The 20,733-nt window shown below is 41.1% G+C and overlaps 1 protein-coding gene across 1 annotated transcript in view; it reads left to right on the top strand.

Moving 5' to 3' along the window:
- Positions 1-1,497: 1,497 nt before the first annotated feature.
- The window catches only part of LOC311134932 (protein mono-ADP-ribosyltransferase PARP12-like), a gene marked incomplete at both ends in the record, with an annotated part of 51,864 nt that continues 32,628 nt past the window's right edge, over positions 1,498-20,733 (top strand). The window contains 1 exon segment of the mRNA XM_084168698.1: positions 1,498-1,814. Coding sequence (XP_084024824.1) covers positions 1,498-1,814 — 317 coding nt within the window.

The following is a 20,733-nucleotide window of genomic DNA, read 5'->3' as shown; positions in this document are numbered from 1 at the left end:
CACATATCAGTTTGCAAACATGGTCTCTTTTTTTCTTTCTTGAGTAAGGCAGCTCCAAAATGCAGGTGTTTCAGCCTAGCTCAGTGCTTTCTGTGGTGGTGGGGCAGCCAGCGGAAAATACAGAGGGTAGGGGTTGGTAATGTTCTCTAGTTGCGCCGTGATTGGCTCAGTGTTCTGTCACTCATTGGGACACTACGTCATCCGCAAAACCTACAGGGAGAGCTCGAAAATTAAAGCCCCATGTAGCTCAGTTGGTAGAGCATGGCGCTTGCAACGCCAGGGTTGTGGGTTCGTTTCCCACGGGGGGCCAGTATGAAAAATGTATGCACTCACTAACTGTAAGTCACTCTGGATAAGAGCGTCTGCTAAATGACTAAAATGTAAATGTGCTGCCATAGAGTTACATTAGAAGTGCCCATCCAAGAAGGCTCAAGGTCATTGGCCACAGATAAAATGACGTCAAATCACGTTATATCTACCGTAGCTTTGACTGGACTGATCATGTCAACATCATACCTTCAAAATCTTAGCTAGCAAGCGAGACAAGCAGAACTCTGCTTGGAAGGCGTGGGCTTACTTGAGAAATCTTGTTGTAACAAATACATAAGACACATTTTCCATTCACGGAACTAACTTACGCCTAGAGGAAATGTTTTTTGGAACATGCTTATTCCTGACATTGTCTGGAAAAAAGCTTGGTTGATGCCTTACAAATATTATATACCAAATGAATTTAAGGAAGTGCACTTTAAGATTCTACAGAAGATATATCCATGTAATTCTGTTGTCCACATTTGTTGATATTGATGATATCTGCTTTTTCTGCAAAAAAGTGAAAATCTTACACACCTGTTCTATGAATGTAAATCTGTGATAGATTTTTGGGAAAACCTTGCAGAATACTTTATACACACACAGAAATTCCAGAATTCTATACCAAAATTACAAATATTTTTGATTGAATTTATCATCTTGTTAATATATTATCCATAGTGAATAACAAAAAGAATAACATCTTCCTGAATCATTATAATTATATTTTTTCTGAGTGAATACACTTGCGCTTACCTTTTTTTTATCAATTTACTTATTTCTTGTTTTACATACAACACAGTTGAATAAACAGCAGAGGTGTCCATGTCAGGCAAAATCTTATGTTAATCATATCAACAGAAGAGAGGACTGAATTTTCAACAAATGCCAAATTGTTCATGTCGAAAGTAGAGGTAACTTTAAGGTCAGCCATCTTAGATCCTTCCTTGGGACGTCCCTACCCAAAACATTAACCTCCACCCTAACCTTAACCCTACCCTTAACCATTTTATACGTCAACTTCGATGGAATAGGGACGTCCCAACAATCCCAGATAGCACGGATTTAACTTTAAAGGGCATATGCTTTGACTATACATTTCGTTTCTCCAGAAGTAGAAAGGACGACTTACCAATTTAGGGTGAGGTGATGAGCATAAAAATACCAGGTGCCTACCATAACAAGATGTCGTCTGTAGTGTCTCAATATATTACAACAATTATCTGTGGAAATCAAGGATGTTTGGAATTCAAGCAGCTTGACCAGATCGTTGGTCAAAAGTTCCCTGTTGCAGATGAGGTTCTACTTGAAATACTTCGTGACAGCGGAAAATATGCCATCAGTGAAGGCAAAGAAAAGGCTTCGGGTCGTGTTATGAGCCAGGACAGTGTTATTGTTGCTAAGACTTCACTACGAGTCTGTCAAAGCTCACCTAGAGAGTGTCTCCAGTGCGACAACTTACACTTGTGCAAACACTTTGTATGCGGTAACTGCAAGTACGGGTAAGTGTCATGTTCTTTTCGACTATTATATGTAGGCTATTAAGTTTCTTAACTAATAGGCTATACGCAGTGGGCCTGCAGATGTTTCATAGCATATGTAAATACAACTTAGTTATGAGTCCAGTATGTTGATAATTTGGGTGTAGCAACAGGCACCGTAATTTCGTTACATTTGTAGTGCCTATCTGAGTAAATTCACTCTGGCTATCTACTCCGATTCCAGAGCACTCTCGTCTGAGTGTGCCAGAGCGCAGAATAACTGATGGCTTTACGAAGGCGCAAAACCCTTTGAATATGACTGGTGTCAGTAAACATCAGCAAAAAATAGTTATTAAATTGTTGCCAGCAGCAGTTTGTCACCAACGCTCTAGATAACATGAAAACAGCCACCAGCTCTGCTAGGGCGATTAAAATGGTCAGTGAGGTGTTCTCTCATTTGTGTCTGGAAGTAGCTAGCAAGTTTGCCAATTTAAGCCAGTTAGCTTGGGTGCTTGACTATGGAACGCCGTTTGGGTCTTTGCGTGTCAAAAAAGATACACGTCAAATAATACTATTTGATATGGAACACCATTTGGGTCTTAGCGTGTCAAAAAAGATACAAGTGAAATTATGCTATTTGACGTGTCAAATAAGCTTGTTGACCAATCAGCACCTGAATATGACTGCATGTCACATAATAATTTAACACGTTCATAATTTTAAAAGTAGTTATTACACATAGATTACACTATCACTCGTATTTATGGAACGCCGTTTGTGTATTTGCGTGTCAAAAAAAATACACGTCAAATAACACTATTTGACTCGTCAAATAAGCTTTTAATTTGACACGTCAAATAATACAATTCTATTATAGAATGTGCTGAATTTGCAAGTGCAAGCCAAGCGTCACCATTACCATCACTGTCAAAGCTGTACAATACTGCGTTGGTAATAAGGCATTATTTGTTAGACCGAATGGGTAAAGCTGTCATCAAGGCAAAGGGTGGCTATTTGAATATAAAATATATTTTTATTTGTTGAACACTTTTTTTTGGTTACTACATGATACCATATGTTATTTCATAGTTTTGATGCCTTCACTATTATTCTACAATGTAGAAAATAGTAAAAATAAAGAGAAACCCTTGAATGAGTAGGTGTGTCCAAACTTTTGACTGGTACTGTACATGTTATTCAATCATTGCACCCACACTGCTATCGCTCGTCAACGAGCGTCTGTGTAGCCAGGCGCTAAAAGGTTTTTGTTTTTTGCATGTTATTTTGGCATTCATATGTGTCACATATCAGTTTGTAAAAAAAATAATAATAATGATTGAATTAATAAAGCCCCGTACAAACATGGTCTCTTTCTTGCTTTCTTGATTAAGGCAGCTCCAAAATGCAGGTGTTTCAGCCTACCTCGGTGCTTTCTGTGTTGGTGGGGGAGCCAGCAGAAAATACAGAGCGTAGGGTTTGGTAATGTTCTCTGGTTGTGCCGTGATTGGCTCAGTGTTCTGTCACTCATGGGGACACTACATCATTGCAAAAATAAATATGCCATTTAGCAGACGCTTTTATCTAAAGCGACTTACAGTCATGCGTGCATACATTTTTGTGTATGGGTGGTCCCGGGGATCGAACCCACTACCTTGGCGTTACAAGCGCCGTGCTCTACCAGCTGAGCTACAGAGGACCACACATCAACGGGGAGAGCTCAAATTCAAGCCCCCTGGGTGCTGCCATAGATTTACATTAAAGTGCCCATCCAAGAAGCCTCAAGGTCATTGGCCACAGATAAAATGATGTCAAATCACGTTATATCTACCGTAGCTTTGATTGGACTGATCATGTCAACATCATACTTTCAAAATCTTAGCTAGCAAGCAAGACAAGCAGTCATCATCATGAATCAAGTCGACAATCTACTGGCAAATCCTTCACATGAAGAGAAATTATAGATAAAACGTATCTGTGCTCATCAGCCATTGGACATAAACATTACACAACAAGTTTGAAATTGCAAAAATCAACAGAGTGGTTTGGAAGGAATCAGTGGCTAACTGCAAGCGTTGCAAAGCAATCATTAGCCTGCTATTCAGTGGAGTGGGTGTGCGGTCTGGGTTTAAGGGTCTCTTTTTTCCAAGCTTAAAAGGATACACATTCACATGCAACACCATGGGCCAGAAAAGACTGAATACATTGGCCATGCTGTCAATCCAGCATGACTTCTGCCGCGTTCAAAACAACTGGCAACTCGGAATTGGGAAATCTCAGACTTTAGGGAGTTCAAGACAACTGGGAACTCGGGGGGAAAAAAAGAGCTCCAACTGGGAAAATACTTTTTGAACGGTCATCCAACTTGGAATTCCAAGTCGGGAACTCGGGCCTCTTTCTAGAGCTCCAACCTGAAGATCACTGACGTCATGATTCAAGCATGTTTTTTTCAGAGTTCCCAGTTGTCTTAAGCACCATAAATCCAGAGAATGCCAGACTTTGATGACAAAGTTTAATGACAAAATTTGGCCACAAGAAGGACCGCCGCGCCACCTTCCTGTTCAAGTGAGCACAGCACAACAAGGTGAGTCCAAAAATGTATTGTATGCTGCTGCATAAATGATGTAATATGCCAGGGAGAAACAGTGCCTTCGGAAAGTATTCAGACCCCTTGACTTTTTCCACATTTTGTTACGTTACAGCCTTATTCTAAAATTGATTAAATAAAAAAATCCTCAGCAATCTACACACAAATACCCCATAATGAGTGAAAACAGGTTTTTAAACATTTTTGCAAATGTATTACAAATTATAAACAGAAATACCTTATTTACATAAGTATTCAGACCCTTTGATATGAGACTCGAAATTGCGCTCCAGTGCATCCTGTTTCCATTGATCATCCTTGATGTTTCTACAACTTGATTGGAGTCCAATACAATTGATTGGACATGATTTGGAAAGGCACACAACTGTCTATATGAGGTCCCACAGTTGACAGTGCATGTCAAAGCAAAAAGCAAGCCATTAGGTCGAAGGAATTTTCCATAGAGATCCGAGACAGGATTGTGTCGAGGCACAGATCTGGGGAAGGGTACCACAACATTTCTGCAGCATTGAAGATCCCCAAGAACACAGTGGCCTCCATCATCAGGCATGAGAGCACCAGCTGTTCCGGATGACTATGTGATCACGCTCTCCGTAGCCGATGTGAGTAAGACTTTTAAGCAGGTCAACATTCACAAGGCCGCAGGGCCAGACGGATTACCAGGACGTGTACTCCGAGCATGTGCTGACCAACTGGCAAGTGTCTTCACTGACATTTTCAACATGTCCCTGACTGAGTCTGTAATACCAACATGTTTCAAGCAGACCACCATAGTCCCCGTGCCCAAGGACACTAAGATAACCTGCCTAAATGACTACCGACCCGTAGCACTGACGTCTGTAGCCATGAAGTGCTTTGAAAGGCTGGTCATGGCTCACATCAACACCATTATCCCAGAAACCCTAGACCCACTCCAATTTGCATACCGCCCCAACAGATCCACAGATGATGCAATCTCTATTGCACTCCACACTTCCCTTTCCCACCTGGACAAGAGGAACACCTACGTGAGAATGCTATTCATTGACTACAGCTCAGCATTCAACACCATAGTGCCCTCAAAGCTCATCACTAAGCTAAGGATCCTGGGACTAAACACCTCCCTCTGCAACTGGATCCTGGACTTCCTGACGGGCCGCCCCCAGGTGGTAAGGGTAGGTAACAACACATCTGCCACACTAATCCTCAACACGGGGGCCCCTCAGGGGTGCGTGCTCAGTCCCCTCCTGTACTCCCTGTTCACCCATGACTGCATGGCCAGGCACGACTCCAACACCATCATTAAGTTTGCCGACCACACAACAGTGGTAGGCCTGATCACCGACAACGATGAGACAGCCTATAGGGAGGAGGTCAGAGACCTGGCCGTGTGGTGCCAGGCTAACAACCTCTCCCTCAACGTGACCAAGACAAAGGAGATGATTGTGGACTACAGGAAAAAAAGAGGACTGAGTACGCCCCCATTCTCATCGACGGGCTGTAGTGGAACAGGTTGAGAGCTACAGCTGCACCATCGAGAGCATCCTGACTGGTTGCATCACCGCCTGGTATGGCAACTGCTTGGCCTCCGACCGCAAGGCACTACAGAGGGTAGTGCGTACGGCCCAGTACATCACTGGGGCCAAGCTTCCTGCCATCCAGGACCTCTATACCAAGCGGTGTCAGAGGAAGGCCCTCAAAATTGTCAAAGACTCCAGCCACCCTAGTCATAGACTGTTCTCTCTGCTACCGCACGGCAAGCGGTACCGGAGTGCCAAGTCTAGGTCCAAAAGACTTCTCAACAGCTTCTACCCCCAAGCCATAAGACTCCTGAACAGCTAATCATGGCTACCCAGACTATTTGCACTGCCGCCCCACCCCATCTTTTTACGCTGCTGCTACTCTGTTAATTATTTATGCATAGTCACTTTAACTCTACCCACATGTACATATTACTTCAATTACCTCAACTAGCCGGTGCCCCCAAACATTGACTCTGCACCGGTACCCCCCTGTATATATAGCCTCCCTACTGTTATTTTATTTTACTTCTGCTCTTTTTTTCTCAACACTTTTTTGTTGTTTTATTTTACTTTTTTATAAAAAATAAATGCACTGTTGGTTAAGGGCTGTAAGTAAGCATTTCACTGTAATGTCTGCACCTGTTGTATTCGGCGCATGTGGCCAATGTACTCCTGAGTGGCGCAGTGGTCTAAGGCACTGCATCGCAGTGCAAACTGTGCCACTAGAGATCCTGGTTCGAATCCAGGCTCTGTCGCAGCCGGCCGCGACCGGGAGGCCCATGGGGCGGCGCACAATTGGCCCAGCGTCGTCCAGGGTAGGGGAGGGAATGGCCGGCAGGGATGTAGCTCAGTTGATAGAGCATGGCGTTTGCAACGCCAGGGTTGTGGGTTCGATTCCCGACTGTAAGTCGCTCTGGATAAGAGCGTCTGCTAAATGACTAAAATGTAAATGTAAATGTAATAAAAAATGATTTGATTTTATTCTTAAATGGAAGAAGTTTGGAAACACCAACTCTTCCTAGAGCTGGCAGCCTGGCCAAACTGGGCAATCGGGGGAGAAGGGCCTTGGTCAGGGAGGTGACCAAGAACCCGATGGTCACTCTGACAGCGTTTCACTGTGGAGATGGGAGAACCTTCCAGAAGGACAACCATCTCTGCAGCACTCCACAAATCAGGCCTTTATGGTAGAGTGGCCAGACGGAAGCCACTCCTCAGTAAAAGGCACATGACAGCCCGCTTGGAGTTTGCCAAAAGGCACCTAAAGACTCTCAGACCATGAGAAACAAGATTTTCTGGTCTGATGAAACCAAGATTGAATTCTTTGGCCTGAATGCCAAGTGTCACATCTGGAGGAAACCTGGCACCATCCCTACGGTGAAGCATGGTGGTGGTAGCATCATGCTGTGGGGATGTTTTTCAGCGGCAGGGACTGGGAGACTAGTCAGGATCGAGGCAAAGATGAACGGAGCATAGTACAGAGATCCTTGATGATAACCTGCTCCAGAGCGATCAGGACCTCAGACTGGGGTGACGGTTCACCTTCCAACAGGACAACGACCCTAAGCACACAGCCAAGACAATGCAGGAGTGGCTTCGGGACAAGTCTCTGAATGTAGTTGAGTGGCCCAGCCAGAGCCCGGAATATATACAGCATCCTATGTACATAAGTAGAAATTATAAAGGGCGATATTTTTTCAAATAAAACAATGTCCCGCAAATTTGTTAATTTTTTTAATTTGGCCCGTGTGCTCATTTTGAGTTTGACACCCCTGGGCTATTTTATCTATTTATGTAGCTAGCTAATTTATTTAGCTAAAAACACGGAGCATAATGTTAGCTAGCTAGCCAAAATTGCTAGCTATCTGCTGGGAGGATGGCATGTCATTGGAGGAGTGGGTGAGTGACTGACTTTTTCCCCTCGTATCATTTTTTGGTGGCTACAGCTAAAGATTCAGGTGTCATTTGGTTAGCTAGCAAGAAATATGAATCGCTTCGCTAGCTAGCTATGCTGAACTTTAACGACTGTGATTCACAGTTAGCATATCTCTTAGTTGTCAATCAAATGTATTTGGCATCGATCAAATGGGTGGGCAGGCAAGTTCCCATTCAGTTGTCAAAATGGGGGTTGGGACAAGCATGCACTGGCAGGCAAGCTGCAGAAGGACGAGCAGGCTACTATTCCCCATTGTTTATCAGTGCAATTTTGACGGCCAACTAGCGGGAAAAAGTTTGAGATGTTAGATGAGATTTTAGCTCATCTCGTTCTGGCTAGCATTAGTTGTTGATCTTGTTGTTGTTGATGTGCATAAGCAACTGCGGGAGAGAGAGCCTACCTTTTCATGGTTGTTTGATCAATAGGACTGTGAAGTTCCCAAATGTCCCTGGGTATTTACATTTTTGCAGAAATCTATTCAGGTGTATTTTGTGGCTTTTGGTGAATGCGTGTTGTAAAGTCGCGCTGTTGCTATTACCTGTAAACACACAGTTCAGTTCAAAGTGAATGATGGCAGGCCTGTGTGGCAAATGGCTTATTTGCATATAGGCCAACTGTAGCTCTCATTGGCTATGGCGCACCGGTCTGTGTAGACCCCGGTCCTGGACAAGACCAATGTTTTTATTTATTTCCTGCAGTGTCTATTAATTGTCCAAACGCACAGCCGCTTTCCCACTCTCTATATTGCTATAGATTTTTCACAAATGCCTTACTATACTTCATTCCCAACCATTCTATGAATTTATGAAAACGTGAAAATTACCATATCTAAGTGCTCGCTTGTCAGAAAATGTAAAAATAAATAAAAATATATGCCATTCTTCCTGGGGGTGTATATGAACAGATTTTTAATAAGATTTAATGTTGCTTAAAACGCTGTCAGTTACATTTTAAGCATTAATCGGTTAAATTAGACATTGAACTTAAACCCTGTAAGAATCCTGGATCTACAGTGCCTTCAGAAAGTATTCATACCCCTTTTCCTTTTCTTTTTTGAACTACCCAGTCCTTAACGATTACAAGCATACCCATAACATGATGCAGCCACCACCATGCTTGAAAATATGGAGAGTAGTACTCAGTAATGTATTGGATTTGCCCCAAACATAACACTTTGTATTCAGGACAAAGAGTTTATTGCTTTGCCACTTTTGTTTTTGCCACTTAAGTGCCTTGTTGCAAACAGGATGCATGTTTTGGAATATTTTTATTCTGTACAGCAGGATTCTTCAATTCCGGTCCTGGAGGGCCGAAACACTTCTGTTTTTTATTTCTACCTGGTAGATAATTGCACTCACCTGGTGTCCCAGGTCTGAATTAGCCCCTGATTAGAAGGAGAGGATGAAAAACAGAGGTGTTTCGGCCCTCCAGGACCGGAATTGAAGAACCCTGCTGTACAGGCTTCCTTTTCACTCTCATTTAGATTAGTATTGTGGAGAACCTACAATGTTGTTGATCCATCCTCAGTTTTCGCCCATCGCAGCCATTAAACTATGTATCTGTTTTAAAGTCACCATTGGCCTCATGGTGAAATCCTCTCCGGCAATTGAGTTAGGAAGGACGCCTGTATCTTTGTAGTGAATGGGTGTATTGATACACCATCCAAAGTGTAATTAATAACTTTACCATGTTCAACTTGATATTCAGTGTCTGCAAAACATTTTTTGACCCATCTACCAATAGGTGCTCTTCTTTGCGAGGCATTGGAAAACCTCCCTGGTCTTTGTGGTTGAATCTGTATTTGAAATTCACTGCTCAAATGAGGGACCTTACAATTATCTGTATGTGGGAGGTACAGAGATGAGGTAGTCAGGTAGTCATTCAAAAATCATGTTAAAGTCTGTGCAACTTATTATGTGACGTGTTGGCAAATTTTTACTCCTGAATTTATTTAGGCTTGCCATAACAAAGGGGTTGATTACTTGTTGACTCAAGACATTTCAGCATTTCATTTTTAATTAATTCGTTAAATTTTTTTTTACAAAATTCCACTTTGACATTATTGGGTATTGTGTGTAGGCCAGTGACAAAACACATCTCAATTTAATCAATTTTAAATCCAGGCTGCAACAGAACAAAATGTGGAAAAAATCAAGGGGTGTGAATCCTTTCTGAAGCCTACTTAACCTAAAACGATAATGTCAATAACGTGGTTCTTCAATAATTTTGCATAATACTTGTAGGCTGCGCATTTGGTGTCAAGCTGTTTAATTACGCTGTGAAGGAAGGAATTTTCTGAATGACAGTCAAGTGACGAACAACTGTTGTGATAGCGCATGCAATGCAACAACAGCCCAAGTGTTGGAAAAAAGGTGTTCGAAGAATGTCCAGAATATTTTGGTGTCTCATTCGTTACGCTGTGGAAGACAGTTGTGCCTGGATCCACGTTAGGTCTAATATCCCTAGCGAATTGATGTTGATCATCTGTTGTTGGCTGCTTGATTTACAGCAGGGTCTCGTTAGATTTATCAGAGAAAGCATCAAGGTAATGAGTTCATAGTTTTCATATGTTTTTGTGCCTCGGATTGGACACTGAGTCTACTGTGTGCAATTGTATAAGATATACTATTGCGCAACACCCAACGCTATTCCTATTATTTTGGATATAATGACAATAAATATCTGAACTCTCCTATTGCTGTTCACCGGATCTTATGATAACTCAGCTATACAGCTGATGCCTGCTGGACTGTTCCTTTATACGGTACCACATCCTGTTTATGTTTAGCCTCAGCCCAAACTTTGTCGCCTTTACCAGCTGTTGTCTTAGCTCTCTCGAATAACACCTGTGATTGCTTTATGCCTCTCTCCCATGTCAATACGCCTTGCTTATTGCTGTTTCGGTTATTTCTTATTTTACTATTTCACTGTAGATCCCCCAGCCCAGCTCAACCTGCCTTAGATAGCTCCTTTGTCCCACCCCCCATACACGCGGAGATCGACTCAATCGGTGCCTCCAGTGATGCTATCTCTTTCATCGTTACCCAACGCTTCGGTTTACCTCCACTGTACTCATATCCTTCCATATCCTTGTCTGTACATAATGCCCTGAATCTATTCTACAACGCCCGGAAACCTGCCCCTTTTTTTCTCTGTACCCAACGCACTAGAAGACCAGTACTTAAAGCCTTTAGCCGTATCCTTATTCTACTCCTCCTCTGTTCCTCTGGTGATGTAGAGGTTAACCCAGGCCCTGTAGCCCCCAGTATCACTCCTACTCCCCAGGCTTTATCATTTGTTGACTTCTGTAACTGTAAAAGCCTTGGTTTCTTGCACGTTAACATCCAAAGCCTCCTCCCTAAGTTTGAGTTATTCACTGCGTTAGCACACTCCGCCAACCCTGATGTTCTAGCAGTGTCTGAATCCTGGCTTAGGAAGGCCACCAAAAATTCAGAAATGTCCATCCCCAACTACAACATTTTCCGTCTCGATAGAACTGCCAAAGAGGGTGGGGTTGCAATCTACTGTAGAGATAGCCTGCAGAGCTCTATCATACTATCCAGGTCTGTGCCCAAACAGTTTGAGGGTCTACTTCTAAAAATCCACCTTTCCAGAAATAAGTCTCTCACTGTTGCCGCTTGCTACAGACCCCCCTCAGCCCCGAGCTGTGCCCTGGACACCATATGTGAACTGATTGCCCCCAATCTATCCTCAGAGTTCGTACTGCTTGGTGACCTAAACTGGGATATGCTTAACACCCCGGCCAAGCTACGATCTAAACTAGATGCCCTCGATCTTACACAAATTATCAAGCAACCTACCAGGTACAACCCTAAATCTGTAAACATGGGCACCCTCATAGATATCATCCTGACAAATCTACCCTCTAAATACACCTCCGCTGTCTTCAACCAGGATCACAGCAATCACTGCCTTATTGCCTGCGTCCATAATGGGTCCGCGGTCAAACGACCACCCCTCATCACTGTCAAACGCTCCCTAAAACACTTTAGCGAGCAGGCCTTTCTAATTGACCTGGCCCGGGTATCCTGGATGGATATTGACCTCATTCCGTCAGTAGAGGATGCCTGGTTGTTCTTTAAAAGTGCTTTCCTCTCCATCTTAAATAAGCATGCCCCATTCAAAAAATTCAGAACTAAGAACTGGTCCTCTGTAGCTCAATTGGTAGAGCATGGCACTTGTAACGCCAGGGTAGTGGGTTCGATCCCCGGGACCACCCATATGTAAAAAAATTATGCACACATGACTGTAAGTCGCTTTGGATAAAAGCGTCTGCTAAATGGCATATTGACAGATATAGCCCCTGGTTCTCCTCAGACTTGACTGCCCTTGACCAGCACAAAAACATCCTGTGGCGTACTGCATTAGCATCGAACAGCCCCCGTGATATGCAACTTTTCAGGGAAGTCAGGAACAAATATACACAATCAGTTAGGAAAGCAAAGGCTAGCTTTTTCAAACAGAAATGTGCATCCTGTAGCACTAACTCCAAAAAGTTTTGGGACACTGTAAAGTCCATGGAGAATAAGAGCACCTCCCAACTGCCCACTGCACTGAGGCTAGGAAACACTGTCACCACCGATAAATCTACAATAATCGAGAATTTCAACAAGCATTTTGCTACGGCTGGCCATGCTTTCCACCTGGCTACCACTACCCCACTACCTCCGCTGCAACTTGACCATGCCCCCCCCCGCTTCTCCTTCACACAAATTCAGACAGCTGATGTTCTGAAAGAGCTGAAAAATCTGGACCCCTACAAATCAGCTGGGCTAGACAATCTGGACCCTTTCTTTCTAAAATTAGCCGCCGAAATTGTCGCAACCCCTATTACTAGCCTGTTCAACCTCTCTTTCGTAACGTCTGAGATCCCCAGAGATTGGGAAGCTGCCGCGGTCATCCCCCTCTTCAAAGGGGGTGACACTCTAGATCCAAACTGTTACAGACCTATATCCATCCTGCCTTGCCTTTCGAAAGTATTTGAAAGCCAAGTTAACAAACAGATCACCAACCATTTAGAATCCCACCAGAAGGAATATAATATCTATTGTATACAGGAAACTCATTCAACAATTCGAGATGAAGTAGCGTGGAAAAAACAATGGGGGGGGGGGAATATACTTCTCCCATGGGCAAAGAAATTCAAAAGGGGTGATGATATTAATGAATAGTAATTTCGATCCGAATGTGCAAATTGTCCAAATAGATACGCAAGGTAGATGGATTATTTTAAATATGTTATTGGACCATAAACAGATATGGCTCATTAACCTTTACGGACCAAATAATGATTATCCACAATTCTTTGACAATATATATAATAAATTATCAAGCCTGCAAGCAACTCAAGACAATATTATTATGGTGGGGGATTATAATACTGTTTTAAATAGTTCAATGGACCGTAAAGGAAATCACACCACAAACAATCACCCACATGCTCTTAAGGAAATTGTGAATGTCATGGATACATTAGAACTAGTAGATATATGGAGGCTTAAATATACTGATCTAGTGAGATATACATGGCGGAGACTGAATCAAGCTAGTCGTCTTGACTTCTTTCTTATCTCATTCTCGTTGGCACCAAAAGTAAAAAAAGTGTTGATAGGGGACAGAATGCGGTCGGACCATCATATAATAGGCATATACATTACTCTTACTGAATTTCCACGTGGGCGAGGATATTGGAAATTTAATCAAAGCCTATTGGATGATAATTTATTCATAATTAGAACAAAGTAATTTATAACTGACTTTTTCCAACATAACATAGGTACAGCGAATCCCCTTATTGTATGGGACACCTTTAAATGTGCCTTTAGAGGCCATGCAATTCAGTACTCATCTCGAAAACAAAAGCAATTTAGGTCAAAATAGTTTATACTAAGAAAGGAAATAGAAAATCTAACAGAACAGATAGATGGCAATAAAAACTGTAACATAGAGGCTCAGAATAAATTAGAGGAAAAACAAAAAGAAATGGAGAAACTTATTCAAGAAAGATCAAGTGTAATATATTATAAAAATAAAGCAAACAGGATGGAATATGGGGAAAAATGCACAAAATTCTTTTTTAATCTTCAACATAGGAATGCTACCAAAAAGAACTTAATGAAACTGGTTACAATTGATGGAGTCACCCATAATTCACCAAATTATATTTTGAAGGAAGAAACAAAGTACTTTAAGCATATGTTTTCTTTTCAGTCGCCTCCATCTCCTCTAACTGAAGCTAATTGTAGAGATTTCTTTTCTATTGATAATGTCAAATTAACAGCCACACAGAAAGACTCATGTGAAGGTGAAATTACAGAGGAGGAACTTCTGGATGCAATTAAAGACTTTAAATCCGGGAAAACTCCAGGGTTGGATGGCATACCAGTCGAGGTATACCAAACCTTTTTTGATATACTAAGCGGACCGTTATTAGCATGTTTTAACCACTCCTATGTAAATGGTAGATTATCTGACACTCAAGAAGAAGGTCTGATCTCATTATTACTGAAACAGGATACAAGTGGAAAATATAAAGATCCAGTCCATTTACAAAATTGGAGGCCCCTTACACTTCAGTGTTGTGATGCAAAAATTCTAGCAAAATGTATAGCGCATAGAATTAAAAAGGTATTGTCGGATATTATTCATTCTATTCAGACAGGTTTTTTACATGGAAGATACATTGGAGATAATATAAGGCAAGTATTGGAAACAATAGAACACTATGGAAAATATGGGAAACCAGGCCTGCTATTCATAGCAGACTTCGAAAAGGCATTTGATAAAGTTCGACTGGGGTTTATATATAAATGCCTGGAGCATTTCAATTTAGGAGAATCTCTTATAAAATGGGTCAAAATCATGTATAGTAACCCTAGGTGTAAAATAGTAAATAATGGCTATTTCTCAGAAAGTTTTAAACTGTCAAGAGGAGTGAAACAAGGTTGTCCACTATCGGCATATCTATTTATTGTGGCCATCGAGATGTTAGCTATTCAAATCAGATCCAATAATAATATCAGAGGATTAGAAATACAGGGCTTAAAAACAAAGGTGTCATTGTACGCTGATGATTCATGTTTTCTTTTAAATCCACAACTAGAATCCCTCCACAGCCTCATAGAGGATTTAGATACATTTTCTAACCTCTCTGGATTACAACCAAATTATGACAAATGTACTATATTACGTATTGGATCACTAAAAAATACAATTTTTACATTACCATGTAGTTTACCAATAAAATGGTCTGATGGTGATGTGGATATACTCGGAATACATATCCCAAAGAAAATAAATGATCTCACTTCAATACATTTTAATAGAAAGTTAGCAAAAATAGATAAGATCTTACTACCATGGAAAGGAAAATACCTGTCAATTTGTGGAAAAATCACCCTGATTAACTCTTTAGTATTATCCCAGTTTACCTATTTGCTTATGGTCTTGCCTACGCCTAGCGAACAGTTTTTTAAATTATATGAGAAAAATATATTCAATTTTATTTGGAACGGCAAGCCAGACAAAATTAAAAGAGCATATTTATATAATGAATATGAATTCGGAGGACAGAAATTATTAAATATTAAAGCATTAGACCTATCACTAAAAGCTTCAGTCATACAAAAGTTATACTTAAATCCGAACTGGTTCTCAAGCAAATTAGTAAGATTGTCTCACCCAATGTTCAAGAAAGGCCTTTTTCCCTTTATTCAGATTACAACCTCTCACTTTCAGTTATTTGAAAAGGAAATAATCTCCCAAATGTCACTATTTCTAAAACAAGCCATAGAAAGTTGGTTGCAATTTCAATTTAATCCTCCAGAAACGACAGAACAAATAATGCAACAAATATTGTGGTTAAATTCAAATATACTAATTGACAAAAAACCTTTATTTTTTGACAGAATGTTTAAAAAAGGTATAATCTTCGTAAATGATATCATCGGTAGGACTGGTGGAGTTATGTCACACATGCAGCTAACAAAAACATATGGAAATGTCTGCTCTACCCAAAATTACAACCAAATAATTGCAGCCTTACCGCAAAAGTGGAAGAGGAAAGTGGAAGGGGGAGAAGGTAAGGAACTTGTCTGTCGGCCTTGCATTAAAGAACATAATTGGTTAAGGAAAACTGTGATAAATAAAAAAGTATATCAGTTTCACTTAAGGACCAAAGGATTGACAGCCGTCCCATATAGATTGCAAAATAGTTGGGAAGAGATCTTTGACGTACCGATCCCATGGCATAGTGTTTATGAACTGACACGCAAAACGACACCGGATTCAAAAATTAGAATGTTTCAATTTAAATTATTATATAAAATTCTTGCTACCAATAGAATGTTATTTATATGGGGGATACAATCTTCCCAGCTCTGCAGGTTTTGCTGTGAAGAGACAGAATCATTAGATCATTTGTTTTGGTTCTGTCCATTTGTAGCTTATTTTTCGACACAGGTCCAGGAATGGCTAAAGGATTGCAATATTTACCTGGAACTAACCTTGCAGATAGCATTACTGGGTGATCTGAAAAGTCATAGTCAATCAATAATATAATAATACTTTTATCAAAAATGTTTATTTTTAATTCACAATCTGTAGAAGCAATGAGAATAGAAAGGTTCAGAATTTTTTAAAAACATCACAGTACGGTTGAAATATATATGGCAAATAGAAATCCTATATGGATGGTGTTAAGAGATAGATGGGAGGTATTGAATAGAGTTGAAGGATGGGACTAATAACAAATAACAACAAATAAAAACAAAGATAGCTAATAATGTAAGCATACTGTGTCCATAATAAGTATATAGGTTGTATGTTGGGAGCTTTTGGGAAGGAGCACAGTTAGAAAGATATGCCATATAGAAGCAAACCGGATGGACACCATGAAAATGATCGGAGAGGTTGAGAGTAGAAGAAGTTCAGGAGCAAAAATAAATAAATAAATATATATATATATATATATATATATATATATATATATATATATATATATATATATATATATATATATATAATAGAATTATTGTAAAATTAACTCTGTCCATAAGGTGTAGATAGTAAGTATAGACCGGAAGTAGAGGCCTGGGCATTGTTGTTCACTAATTTACTCCAAGTAGGGAAAGGATGGTGGGGTTGAAAAGTAATAAAGGGGAGTATATATATAAAAAATAAAAAATAAACATGGGGGATTGGAAGTGATGCAGACAATTACCAATTACATTGATAGAAGATACAATCTATCTGCAATATTAAGCTGATCCATTCCCCCCCCCAAAAAATAAAAAAACAGATCACCAACCATTTCGATTCCCACCGTACCTTCTCCGCTATGCAATCCGGTTTCCGAGCTGGTCATGGGTGCACCTCAGCCACGCTCAAGGTCCTAAACGATATTATAACCGCGATCGATAAAAGACAGTACTGCGCAGCCGCCTTCATCGACCTGGCCAAGGCTTTCGACTCTGTATTCTTATTGGCAGACTAAATAGCCTTGGTTTCTCAAATGACTGCCTCGCCTGGTTCACCAACTACTTATCAGATAGAGTTCAATGTGTCAAATCGGAGGGCCTGTTGTCTGGACCTCTGGCCGTCTCTATGGGGGTGCCACTGGGTTCAATTCTCGGGCCCGACTCTATTCTCTGTGTATATCAATGATGTCGCTCTTGCTGCTGGTGACGCTCGGATCCACCTCTATGCGGACGACAAATGAGCTTCAACGCCATACAACACTCCTTCCGTAGCCTCCAACTGCTCTTAAACACTAGTAAAACTAAATGCATGCTCTTCAACCGAATGCTGCTTGCACCAGCCCACCCGACTAGAATCACTACTCTCGGCGGGTCTGACCTAGAGTATGTGGACAACTACAAATACCTAGGTGTCTGGTTAGACTGTAAACTCTCCTTCCAGACTCACATTAAGCATCTCCAATCAAAAGTTAGATCTAGAATCGGCTTCCTATTTCGCAACAAAGCCTCCTTCACTCATGCTGCCAAACATGCCCTCGTAAAACTGACTATAATATAATATGCCATTTAGCAGACGCTTTTATCCAAAGCGACTTACAGTCATGTGCGCATACATTTTTACGTATGGGTGGTCCCGGGGATCGAACCCACTACCCTGGCGTTAAAAGTGCCATGCTCTACCAATTGAGCTACAGAGGACCACTATCCTACCGATCCTTGACTTCGGTGATGTCATTTACAAAATAGCCTCCAACACTCTACTCACCAAATTGGATGTAGTCTATCACAGTGCCATCCGTTTTGTCACCAAAGCCCCATATACTACCCGCCATTGTGACCTGTACGCTCTTGTTGGCTGGCCCTCACTACATATTTGTCGCCAAACCCACTGGCTCCAGGTCATATATAAATCACTGCTAGGCAAATCCCCGTCTTATCTTATCTCACTGGTCACCATAGCAACACCCACCCGTAGTCTGCGCTCCAGCAGGTATATCTCAATGGTCATCCCCAAAGCCAACACCTCCTTTGGCCGCCATTCCTTCCAGTTCTCTGCTGCCAATGACTGGAACGAACTGCAAAAATCTCTGAAGCTGGAGACTCTTATCTCCCTCACTAACTTTAAGCGTCAGTTGTCAGAGCAGCTTACCGATCACTGCACCTGTACACAGCCATTCTGAAATTAGCCCACCCAACTACCTCATCCCCATATTGTTATTTAATTAGCTAATTCGCACCCCAGTATCTCTATTTGCACATCATCTTTTGCACATCTATCATTCCAGTGTTAATACTAATTGTAACTATTTTGCACTATGGCCTATTTATTGCCTTACCTCCATTGCCTTACCTCCATGCCCAAGGCTCCCGAGTGGCGCAGTGGTCTAAGGCCGTGCCACTAGAGGTCCTTGTTCAAATCCAGGCTTTGTCGTAGCAGGCCGCGACCGGGAGACCCATGGGGTGGCGCACAATTGTCCAGGGTAGGGGCAGGGATGTAGCTCAGTTGGTAGAGCATGGCATTTGCAACGCCAGGGTTGTGGGTTCGATTCCCACGGGGGGCAAGTATGAAAAATAAAATAATGTATGCACTCACTAACTGTAAGTTGCTCTGGAATACAGCGTCTGCTAAATGACTAAAATGTAAATGTATAACTTACTACATTCACACACACTGTATATATATTTTATGTTGTATTTTTGACTTTATGTTTTGTTTACTCCATATGTAACTCTGTGTTGTTGTTTTTATCTTGGCCAGGTCGCAGTTGTAAATGAGAACTTGTTCTCAACTGGCTTACCTGGTTAAATAAAGGTGAAATAAAATAAAATAAATAAAAAATAAAACATAGCCTAGTGGGCTTCTTCACAATATGATCTGATAATGAAATAACATGACAAATGCATTTTGGTTTCCATGTTAAACCTGCAATATTAAACAATACAAGGGCTTGAAGTAGCCTACTTCAACTAGAATTTGGAACTCAGAAATTCAAGTACTGGAATAGGCCTACCTTGAAAATCAGACATTTCCTCAATTTGGTACTTGAAAAGTCCTTGTAATTATTGTAGCCAATTTATAAGTTTATGCCCAAGGCTATAAATTCCTACTGCCAGCAGGCAATCGGCATTTGACCTTGTCTGTGATTTGCATCTCTGGCAGGTAGCCATCATTCAGAGGCCCGCTATAAGCCCTCGGCAGGGCTGTTGCTACATTCAGTATGAGGACACCGAGGTCCAGACCTCAAAAAAATAAAAAAAGTTTACTTACTGTTGAGAGTAAAGCTTACCGTATGCTTCCCAGTCTAAACAGTTTGCATATATTATGACATTTTGTGATGTTTTGGTGATCGGCAGCATTCGGCAGTTTTTTTTTCCGCTGTTCAAGAACACAATTTTGTCTTGAGGCTAGTCGACATTCCTTGAAACAGATTTCTTGATTTATCTTAGATTAATACTGATTATTTTCAGTAAGTGTTCTGGCTATGTTGCTACGGTGTCTCAAGAGGGAGAAACAACAGTAATATTGCCGCTTTTTTATTGTTTTTCAAGCAAAGGTCTTTACGAAGTATGCAAGCACAGACGTTCACTTCTCCTTGCCGAGAAACTTGGTTGTGCATCAGTTTTCCTCTTGCTATGTCACTCACTGACAGTCACTCAATTAGCCCATGTCAGTTAAACATGTTTAGATTAGTCTAGTTAGTCTAGCCAGCTATCTAAACTTGTAGTAATCATGGCCGAATTACCGACCGGGCATGCAGGGCACGTGCCCAGGGGCCCTGACTTCCAGGGGGCCCCCATTGTTTTTGTTAGTCAATCGCACTCCGATATCATATTAACTTGGCATAAGTCATGGCAAAATGTGTATAATTGCATGACATTAGCTGTAAAACTGCAACAGAAATACGTTCTGTAAAGCAAACTGATAGAGAATTTGTATGTTTAGAGTAATGACTAAAAGTGTTCCACCCCGATACTGTTTAACTGTGTAAACTGTGTTAGAGTTATAAGACAATAAAACCACTAACAGAGAAGAGGGATAGAAACTGCTGGAGACAAACATTCCATGGGAAAGGAGACCTAGAAACTGTCAAACTTAGACATTCTATACTGTGGAAAGTCACAGGCCGCCTAAAGGTGGGCGGAGCAAGTTCCTTTGTGTGAACGCATATAAAAAGGCTGTGTGTGTTTTTAGTGGCAGAGCTCTCATGAATAAAAAGACTGACCTATTGCAGAATGGGACTTTGTTTAATGCATTATTAAACCAGAGCCTTACACCCTCTGGGAATTATTCAAAGCTTGAGTGCAACCATTGAGATAACAAAATTCTCGTGACACAAACTTGTTTACCTTTTTGGTTAATGAAAAACTTGTTCTTCTAAACTTCTTCCCTCTGTATGTATTA

Source organism: Coregonus lavaretus (assembly GCF_964263955.1).
Source record: "Coregonus lavaretus genome assembly, chromosome: 9".
Classification (NCBI taxonomy): Eukaryota; Metazoa; Chordata; class Actinopteri; order Salmoniformes; family Salmonidae; genus Coregonus; species Coregonus lavaretus.
The sequence above is the reverse complement of the archived record's forward strand: the minus strand, read 5'-3'. Positions and strand labels throughout refer to the sequence as shown.